This window comes from Macaca nemestrina, chromosome 9 (assembly GCF_043159975.1).
Source record: "Macaca nemestrina isolate mMacNem1 chromosome 9, mMacNem.hap1, whole genome shotgun sequence".
Classification (NCBI taxonomy): Eukaryota; Metazoa; Chordata; class Mammalia; order Primates; family Cercopithecidae; genus Macaca; species Macaca nemestrina.
This window is the reverse complement of record NC_092133.1, coordinates 126,689,818-126,700,260: the sequence shown is the minus strand read 5'-3', so window position 1 is coordinate 126,700,260 and position 10,443 is coordinate 126,689,818. Positions and strand designations below refer to the sequence as shown.

Below are 10,443 nucleotides of genomic sequence, written 5' to 3'. Positions count from 1 at the left end.
AGAAAGGATGAGATGACCTCACTTCTGTCTTTTTCAGTGCCATTATTCTAAGATCTATAAAAAGACCTTTGTATGTTTTCTTTATAGTGACTTGGACTATATTTATTACAGAAACACTGCTAAATCAAGTTTTGTCAACAATTCCTAGACTATGTTTAGAAGAGACATAAACAATACGCTAGGAGTTATACACAATTTTGGCATTAAATATTCTTCCAGTAACACTTTTTGTTTTGAGACGGAGTCTCGCCCTGTCACCCAGGCTGGAATGCAATAGCACAATCTCAGCTCACTGTAACCTTTGCCTCCCAGGTTCAAGCGATTCTCCTGCCTCAGCCTCCTGAGTAGCTGAGATTACAGGCAAATGCCACCATGCTGGCTAATTTTTTTTTGTACCTTTAGTAGAGATAGGGTTTCATCATGTTGGCCAGGCTGGTCTCAAACTCCTGACCTCATGGTCCGTTCACCTCGACCTCCCAAAGTGCTGGGATTACAGGTGTGAGGCACTGTGCTCAGTGCTTCTTGTCTTTTTAGCTGACAGAATTATTCAAACAATCCCTCAAGCCATGAAAGAACCTACAATTCTATTATCATACTCAGTATACTGATATCTAAATCAGTTAATTGGACAATTATTTATTAGGTACCCACTATCTGTCAGCGTCTGAGCAAGGTACTGGGGATACACAAATGGGCATGATGTAGTCTCTGCCCTGGAGGAAAAAAGTCAGCAGGGAAGGAGATTATATTACACAGCATCAAGATGCAAATGAAGTAGCAACTTACAAGCTTACAATGACCAGACTCTACAGTAAAGACCTGAAATCGAGTGTTTTGAAAGAAAGAACATTTTAAATTATAAAACTAACATTATGCCACATTGATGAAAACAAAAACAACAAAAAAGATTACATTCAATTGAAAAATATAAACAAGAAAAATTAACATGCTATTACCCTAACATAACTGCTATCATTATTTTATTCCAATCTATTTTTAGATGAGTAACTTCACAGTTATAATCATTAGTTATACGTTAGGTCTCTTCCTCTCATCTTTGATTATTTCACATATCACATAAGCCTAATTCCATGTAACTACCTGCTCTCCCTAATAATTGTAAAGAGCTGCATAGAGGAGTATGTGTATCTATACATATATAGATATAAGAGAGACCTCTTGAAGGATAGTTTGGCTAGATACAGAATTCATAGCTGACAATGCCACCTCCTTCTGGTCCTCATGGTTTCTGATGAGACGTCTACTGTCATCCAAATTGTGTCCCCCACCCCATAGCAACGTGTCATTTTTCTCCGGCTGCATTTATTTTTATTTTTGAGACAGAGTCTCACTCCGTCACCAGGCTGGAGTGCAGTCTTGTGATCTCAGCTCACTGCAGTCTCCGCCTCCCAGGTTCAAGCCATTCTCCTGCCTCAGGCTCCCGAGTAGCTGGGACTACAACCATGCCCGGCTAGTTTTCTTGTGTTTAGTAGAGACAAGGTTTCACCACGTTGGCCAGGATGGTCTCTGTCTCCTGACCTTGTGATCTGCCCACCTTGGCCTCCTGAAATGCTGGGATTACAGGTGTGAGCCACCACACCCAGCTTCCAGCTGCTTTTAAGGTTTTGCCAAATTTGGGATGTTTCCAGCCATTATTTATTTGAATGCTCTTTCAGCTCCATTTTTTCCCCCTCTACTTCTGGTACCCCAAACATATAAATGTTGGTTCTTTTGTTATTGTCCCACAGGTCCCCAAGGCTCTGTTAATTTTTTTTTTTTTTTTTTTTTTGTCAGCATATCTTTGCCCTGTCATTCAGATTAGGTAAATTCTACTGATCTGTCCTCACGTTCACTGATTTCTATCTTCTGTCATTTCCTCTCTACTACTGATCTCAAATTTAGCAAAAGATATAAATGTACAGATTCAAGAAGCTGAATGAATACCAAACAGGACATTACATTCACCTTGAAATATCTGCCACTTTGAAAGAAATTCATGCCAAGATACATCAAAATTAAATTTCTGAAAATAAAGTTAATGTAACAGACAAAATGTCCAGGAGCTAATCAAATTATCTGTTACCACAGAATGTTTTCTATTTCGGTATTGTATTTTTCAGTTACATAACTGCCATTTATTTCTATTTTTAAAAATTGGCATATAGTGCACCTATCACAATGGTTCTTTTGTTAACTTCTATTTCTTTGCTGAGCTTTTCTATTTTTTGTTGCAAGACAATTTGTAATTACCCGTTGAAGCATTTTTATGAGAGCTGCTTAAAATCCTTGTCAAGTAATTCCAACATCTGATTTGTCTCAGTATTGTCATCTGTTGACCATCATTTCTTATTCAAGTTGTGATTTTTCTGGTTCTTGGTATGACAGGCTTTTTTACCTTGTATCCTGAACATTTTGCCTGTTATTTTAATATTTTATTTTTAGTGGGCAGTCACTCCATTTATGTTTAGCATGCAAGCCCTGGCTTAGTTTTTGTGGGCTATGACTCCAATGGTAATTTAGTTTTTAAAGCCTTTGCAGTGTTATTTTGGTCTGCTTGGTTTATCTGGTGCTGCTGGGGCTCCCGAATGGTCCTTCATGATGCTACTTTAGGGAAAGAAGGATTTTCCCCCAAGCCGGGTCCCATGGTACCTCTGGGAGAAGGGAGTCTCTGGCTCAGGGTAACAAAAAATCTTCCTGGGTTAGATGCTTTTGGCCAGGGGCCCCTGGGTGCTCATCTCTCAGCACAATATACAAGTCTCAGGTCTGGATGTTTGTCAGTGGGGTTCCTGATATATCCCCCGTGCTGGTAGAGCCAGACTCATCTGGTATTACTGACTAGACTTCAGTTCCCTCTTCTGCAGGAATGAGCCTCTCTGGGCTGCCTTCTGTTGTTAGGTTGTAGGTCGGGAAACACCAAGCCTGGGTAACCTTCCTCTGTTGGGTGAGGGGTCAGATGTCTTGGAACCATGTTGTTCCTCTAGTCTTGGGGTCCCTCGCCAGTGTGTCTTCCTGTTCCCGCCTTTCAGAATTCTCCTTCTGATTCCTCTTGCATTATTTTATAATTATACTTACCCAGAGTTTATAACTGTACTTTTCAGGGAGAAGCAGGGAGAAATAAATCTACACTCTCTTGTCAAGACCAGAAGTCAGAATACAGTATTTCAAAAAATTTTATTTGCACTACTTTCCAAAAGCCAAAAGCCTACCCCAGAATTATTTTTAAATCTTGTCTTCCGGACTTGAGTAACTTTGGCTGTTCCTCTGGGCACAGAAGTGGCAGTAACAGACAAATTAAATAGTTTTAAAGAGAACAACTTAAAGACACTGTTTGAACTCTGCAGTGTGATGCTTTCTATGTAGCTTCAATATCGATTCCAGTATGGTTCCTATATTCACTCATTCAACAAATATTTATTGAGTGCTTACTACGTGCCAGTACTGTTTTAAGTCACTGGGGGAAAAAATGTCTTAACAATCTCTGCCCTTGTGGACATTTAGCATTCTGTAAAACATGAAACATTTTCCATTTTTAAAACCCAGATCATAACAACTATTCAGTTTATTGTCTATTCATTCATAGGATCGGCTCTCAAATATGAAACTCAACTCATTTCTACTACACAAGGAGTATCGCATTCCATTAGGTGTTTTCAATCATTTTTCCATATGTGAAATTTAACTGGACTTGTGTAAGGAACCAGCTAAGTGAGTAAAATAGCAAATATTTTAGTAAAAACGACATTCATGCTAGATTAAATTTAGAAGGCTCAAATCTGTTAAATGTTGACATGTTTAACCAACCACACAAATATGATTGCAAATATATGTGTGGGTGTTCTTAAATCTCAGTGACTTTTTATAAGATTTCCTAAAAATAGATGATAGTTCAGAGAAGGCCTGCCTTAGGAAGGCTGTTTTAACAGAAGCTGACCAATGGAATGCAGAGTGAGAAGGAAGGTGAAGACGATCTTTGGTTATGAGGCTTGAACTTGGAAGATTTGGAGACTAACCGTACCATAAATATTAAAGTGGAACTGACTATAGAATGGAGAGTGCTGAGGCTGCAAACATGCTAAATTTGATGCAAATTTGATACAACTTGAATAGCAAGATATCCAAGTTAAAAATGTACCAGCATGAAGATTCTAGAATAGGGCTTAGGAAAACAGCAGATTTAGAGTCATCTGGGTGTCACTGGCAAAATGGCTGAAGTTGTAGGAAAGGGTGAGCATCTCTGAGAAAAGTGTCTTGAAAAGTGAAGGGTAGAAAGAGACCTGAGGATTGAATCTTCAGATAAGTCAGCTCCAAGCCTCTGCTCTTCTCTTTCTCTCTTTCACTCTCATCCTCTGACCCTCTAGGTGATCTCATCTGATTATAGTGCTAATTTAGCTAAACAAACATGTTCTCTGTGTACACTCTTATAATTTCAATCTGTCCTGACAAAAACAGAAATCAAAATGCAAACAAAATACACAGCAAATATTTGAAGTAAACACTGAAGCCATGCTTAGGTACAAGCAAAGAAGTGAAAAACCCTAGGGTTATTCAGAGGAGAGTTCTTCTATGGGAGAACTCAATTCCTATCTTCTAGTTTTTGTGAAAATTTCCAGTCTCATATTTATAGGAAAAATGAGATTTTGGAAGCTTTAGGAGTCAAGTGTGGTGTACTTGAGGGAGACTTCAGTAAGTGCTGGATGTGGGAAAGCAAGACTCAGAATCTATGGTAAATATAAAGCCAATTTATATGAGAACTTGGGGAATACAAAGCCAAAACAGCTCGTTGCACATGCTCATATTTGTTGAACAACTTTATTTAAAAAGAAAGAAATTCACAAGCTAAGACACGAATGGTGATGGAGTTTGGATCTTGATTGTGTAAGATTTTGAAGAGCATGAGTACCTTAAAATGTTCCTAGACAGTCTAAAGAAGGAAACGGAAGATAGAAACAACAACAAAAAAGACTTTTTTTAAAAAAAATTGAAGCTTTAAAATTTTACCATCAAAGACAAGAAATAGTGAAAGGGAAAATGATGCAGACAGGTTGACTCATGCAAACTGAAACCAAAGAACATGTGCAAGATGCTTAATACCTTTTTAAAAGATATGCAAAGGGAGGCTGGGCATGGTGGCTCATGCCTGTAATACCCAGCACTTTGGGAAGCCAAGGTGGGTGGATTAACTTGAGGTCAGGTGTTTGAGACCAGCCTGGCCAACATGGTGAAACCTCATCTCTACTAATACAAAAATTAGCTAGGTGTGGTGGCACGCGCCTGTAATCCCAGCTACTAAGGAGGCTGAGGCAGGAAAATCACTTTAACCCAGGAGGGGGAGGTTGCAGTGAGCTGAGATCACACCACTGCACTCCAGCCTGGGCAACAGAGTGAGACTCCATCTCAAAAAAAAAAAAAAAAAAAAGGGGAAACTCTCAAATGAAAGGCATAACTAGACATCTCGCTGGGTGTGATGGAGGACCAGAAAAGTGCTTGCTAAGAAGTTGATATGATAGTTGTATATAGCACATTTGAATGGTAGATGGGAGAGATTAACTAGTAGACAGAGGTCCAAAGGCCACGTCTTTAAAAATTATATCTCAGTGCAATCACAGGCTACAAGAAAACTGCTGACGCTATATGACCCTCACTCAATTTCAAAGTCCAAAGCTATTACTAAGTCAGTGTCATAACTGGTGGCCTAAAAGAGTCAGAATTTCAAGCCAAAGGCCAAATTATGACAAGGTAACCTTCTGTTCATAACATAAGCAATTCAGGAAAACTCACTTTAATCTTTTTGTATATGTGGGATTAAAACTTGGTCCTTATTGTGTTATCTTGGCTTATTTAGAAACGTCTTGTTTCTAAACTCTTATTAAAGCAAAAGAGCAACCACAGTGACTTTGGTTTGGATGCGGACACAGTTGGCCTGCAGAATGCATCCTTTAGTAGGTGCTTGATGTTAGATGAAATGTGGTTGCTTCTTTGTTCTGTTCTGCTATAGCTAAAATTAAATCAGTTTTATTTATCTTTAGTTCATTTCTCTCTCCTCAGAAGTCTCCAACTTAATCACTCTAGACCTGAACTGGGGTTGAGATGGGAGCAAAACCCAGATGGTGATTTCTGCTGAGGAATTCCACCCCTACCAATGTGTTGAATTGCCTGCACTCACCTCTAACTCCATCCAACTTTACATCCCACATGGTAGCAAAACAGCTTTTCAGGGCAACTTAAAAGCCTCTCTACTAAATAACTTTACCTCTTTGAAAAGTTGGATCATTTCAAGCAACAGTTTACCCTCAAATTTCTAAAAAAGTGCTGTGCGGACCCTCACTGTTCACAATTTCAACTACCATTTTTGCCTCTGTAGAAGGCTCTACTTTTTGAGGAAGAAAAGTTGGCTGAAGGTTGGAGGCATTTTGTCACCTTTCCAGGCACAGGGCAGTGCCCGTGGTGCAGGTCTGATTTAATAGCCACAACACCATGTCCAGGGTCCTCTATGAAGGTGACGCTGTCATTCCTCTTTCTTGCCTGCCACTAAGGATTGTCAGGCTCTGACCCCTCCTATAATGACTACCCACCTCTTCAAAATCATTTTCCAATTATGACTCATTTTGTTTACATTAAATGATCTGATCATCTTTTAGAATTAGTTTTGGATCCTGAAGACATACTAAAAATATGAAGCAGGGTAATAAATACCTTAGAATTATCTGGTAAGCCATTTAAAAGAGCAGGAATGATGGGAAAAGGGGAATGAAAAATCAGTTTACTGTTAGGTATGGTGAAGATTGAATTACACATTATTCTCTTGAAAATGAGAAGCTATGTTTTCCAATATCTGAATAAACGTACAAGTCCAAATATCAGGAAAAAGAATTTCCAGTGCAAATTTTATATATAGCATTATTACCAAAAGCATATAGCAGATATTCCATAAAATAACATTTTCCAAATTAATTATGCATACATATACATCTGCTAATTGAATGACACTGGTAGATACATCTTCATTAAGATGTGAATTTTATGCTTGTTACTGTATATTTTCCATTATGAATTAAGGGCAAGAATCACCGTCTTCTGTGAATACACTTCCATAATTTAAAAATTCCACAAAGCTACCTTCTGTCTTACAGTTTGTAAGCAAATGTCTCTACAGGCCTTTCAAGTGTTTATAGTTGGTGAACAGTAACTTGACACTTATTTTGCATAATGTTGCTCAACCGAATGTAGGATACTATAATTATAGCATAATTATTCATAGAGTTACAGTAAAACTCTAAACCATTTTATTTAGAATCTTTCAGCAGTGAAGAGAACCTACATGAAAGTGTGCCAAAATAATTTCCGATTGTTTACTGAAATTTATGAGACTTGTAATAGGCTCTGTCTCTGAACACATATGAAAAATGTAGATAGTGATAATTTCTGTATATGGGCTGGCTTATAGCTTCCCTATATTCATATTTATCTATGAGTTCTGAAAAATTGGTAATAGACTATGATTTTTTTCAATTGCAGTAAAATATACATAATATAAAATTTATCATTTTAACTATTTTTAAATATACAGTTGCAGTGGCATTAAGTATTCACATTGTTGTGCAATCATCCTCCTCATCCACCTCCAAAACTTTCTCATCACCCCAAACAGAAACTTTGTACCCAGTAAGCACTAACTACCCATTCTCCCTTCCCACAGAGTGGCTTATTTCACTTCGCGTAAGGTACTCAAGGTTCATCTGTGTCACCGCATATGTCAGAATTTCCTTCCTGTTGAAGGTTGGTACCATTCCACTGCATGCACGGAACACATTTCATGCAACCATTCAAGGGTGAATGGGAGGACACTTGGGCTGCTTCTACCTTTTGGCTACTGTGAATAATGGTGTTATAAACACTAGTGTACAAATATCTGTTCAAGTCTCTGCTTTCAATTCTTTTGGGTCTATAGCCAGAGGTGGAATCGCTGAATCATAGAGTAATTCTATGTTGAATTTTGTGACAAACCTCCATACTGTTTTCCAACAGCAGCTGAACCATTTTACGTTCCCACAAGCAACGCACAAACTTCCAATTTATCCACCTCAAAATAGTTGATTTTTAAGAAGAAAAATTTGAATTAAAATCTTGTAATACGATTTCTGGATTTGTTTCTTTTCATCTCTCTTCTCTTTGTCACTTGCTTTTATTACAAACCACAGAATTTATGATACAAGACTTAGTTTGATTAGAAACCCTAATTCCAAGAGGTCTACTGAGGAAGAGAGACAGAGAAAGTTAAAAGTCATAAAAGTTAATTCAGAGTGTATGTTGCCACAATAAAGAACAATTGGGGGAAGGGCAGTAGTGTCATATGGCACGGGATCAGAGGGCAGCTTCCTCCCTGAAATCTTAATGCCATGCTACATTCCTCAGCGTGCAAAGGCAAATTCAACTCAGAAGCTGAGAAGACAAAAACAAGATTTGATAATAGCAAACTAAAGGAAAGTACATACAAAATGAAGAAGGAAAAATGAGTTTTGTCCTTCAGACAGACTGAGGAAAATGTAGATAATGTGCACCAACAGTTTCTGTACCGCTTGATGGAGAGATAATCAAACATTTAGGATTGTTTTTCCTGACATAATCTTCAGACTGCTGTATAAATTGAATAATGATAATTTGGTTTACGTATCATATGCATTTGTTTAGATGAAATAAAGAACTGTTTACAGGATTGGAAATTAAATAAAACATTCAATGGGCTAGAATTAGAATCATTATTTTAAAATTAGAAATAAAAAACTTCTTTAATTAACATAAAAATATGCCTGTTATGACACTGCACAAGATACTCATGTAGACACTAAAATTCTAGTGCGCCTTGATTTGTTTATGAAATCATTTTAAAAAGAATATTTCACATATATATTTACCAGTTTCATATGCAAATATACTCTCCATAAAGCATACCAATAGTTTGTATTTTATAAAATACAGTAATATAAATTTGAAGAAACAAGTGGATTTTTTTATAAAATCCAAATTTCTTATTAAAGACAGATTAAAATAATTTAGCTAAATTCCACCAGAATTAGTCCAAAATAGAATTTCAGAATTACTCTCCAAAAATGAAGGAATATCATATGACCATCTTTCACAGTTATTTCGAAATTATTCACATAGGATTTTGATTAGTTTAGCTACTACATGCACGTTGAGACTATTTCCAAGTAGGCGATAACGCTGTTTCATTGTTATCTTCTCAGGAAATCCTAGAAAAGACAAAGAACAATTTAAAGAAATCATTTGTAATCACAATTTCCAGAGATGAAAGGATGTATCCTTTAGTAAGGGCACAGCGGTCATTTCATAAATAAATCACTAAGGTCTCCATGAAGTTTTATTAACAAAAGAGAATTTGGAGCCAAAAATATTCTATAACATTATACTGCCTACACAGTGAGATAGCAACATATCACATTATATGTTATGCTCAGCACACACACACGTACACATAAAATATCCACAGAACTCAGAGAAATCCACGTATTAGTGCACTTTTAAAAAAGCTATGGCTGCCATTATTTCACAGTTCTTTCTTTGATTTAATAATCATTTTATGGATATAATTTGCATAGCATAAAAATCACACACTTAAAGTGTACGATTAAGAGGTTGTTAGTATAGTCACTGAGTTTTTCAAACATCTCCATTGTCTAATTCCAGAATATTTTCATTACTTCAAAAAAATATTTAGTACCTATTAGCAGTCACTACCTATTACCTCCATGCCCCCAACCATTAATCTACTTTCTGTTTCATATGAATTGAGCCTTAAAATATGTTGTTTTTTGTGTCTGGTTTCTTTCACTGAACATGTTTTTTTTTTTTTTTTTTTTTTTTTTGAGACGGAGTCTCGCTCTGTCACCCAGGCTGGAGTGCAGTGGCCGGATCTCAGCTCACTGCAAGCTCTGCCTCCCGGGTTTATGCCATTCTCCTGCCTCAGCCTCCCGAGTAGCTGGGACTACAGGCGCCCGCCACCACGCCCGGCTAGTTTTTTGTATTTTTTAGTAGAGACGGGGTTTCACCGGGTTAGCCAGGATGGTCTCGATCTCCTGACCTCGTGATCCGCCCATCTCGGCCTCCCAAAGTGCTGGGATTACAGGCTTGAGCCACCGCGCCCGGCCTCACTGAACATGTTTTAAAGGTTCATTCATGTCATAGCATGTACTAACACCTCATTCCTTGTTGTGGGTGAATAATATTCTATTGTATAGATTTACCACATTTCATTTTTTCATTCATTCATTCAAAGACATTTGGATTGTTTCTACTTTTTTGGCTGTTGACAATAATGCTGTTATGAACATTCGCGTATGTTTTTGTATAGACATATATTTTCAATTCTCTTGGATATATACATAGGGGTGAAATTGTTGGGTCACACAGTAAGTCTATGTTTAA

The 10,443-nt window shown here is 37.4% G+C and overlaps 1 protein-coding gene across 13 annotated transcripts in view; it reads right to left on the bottom strand.

The window, feature by feature from the left end:
* Positions 1 to 3,152: 3,152 nt before the first annotated feature.
* Positions 3,153 to 10,443, bottom strand: part of LOC105488216 (tRNA aspartic acid methyltransferase 1) — a 61,987-nt gene continuing 54,696 nt past the window's right edge. For 12 of the 13 annotated variants that reach the window (XM_011752085.3, XM_024794870.2, XM_011752084.2 and 9 more), the window contains one exon: positions 3,153 to 9,251. In XM_011752085.3, coding sequence (XP_011750387.2) covers positions 9,151 to 9,251 — 101 coding nt within the window. In that variant the 3' untranslated portion in view covers positions 3,153 to 9,150. The remainder of the gene's footprint in view (positions 9,252 to 10,443) is intronic. The other variant, XM_071070427.1, reaches the window with a different exon arrangement.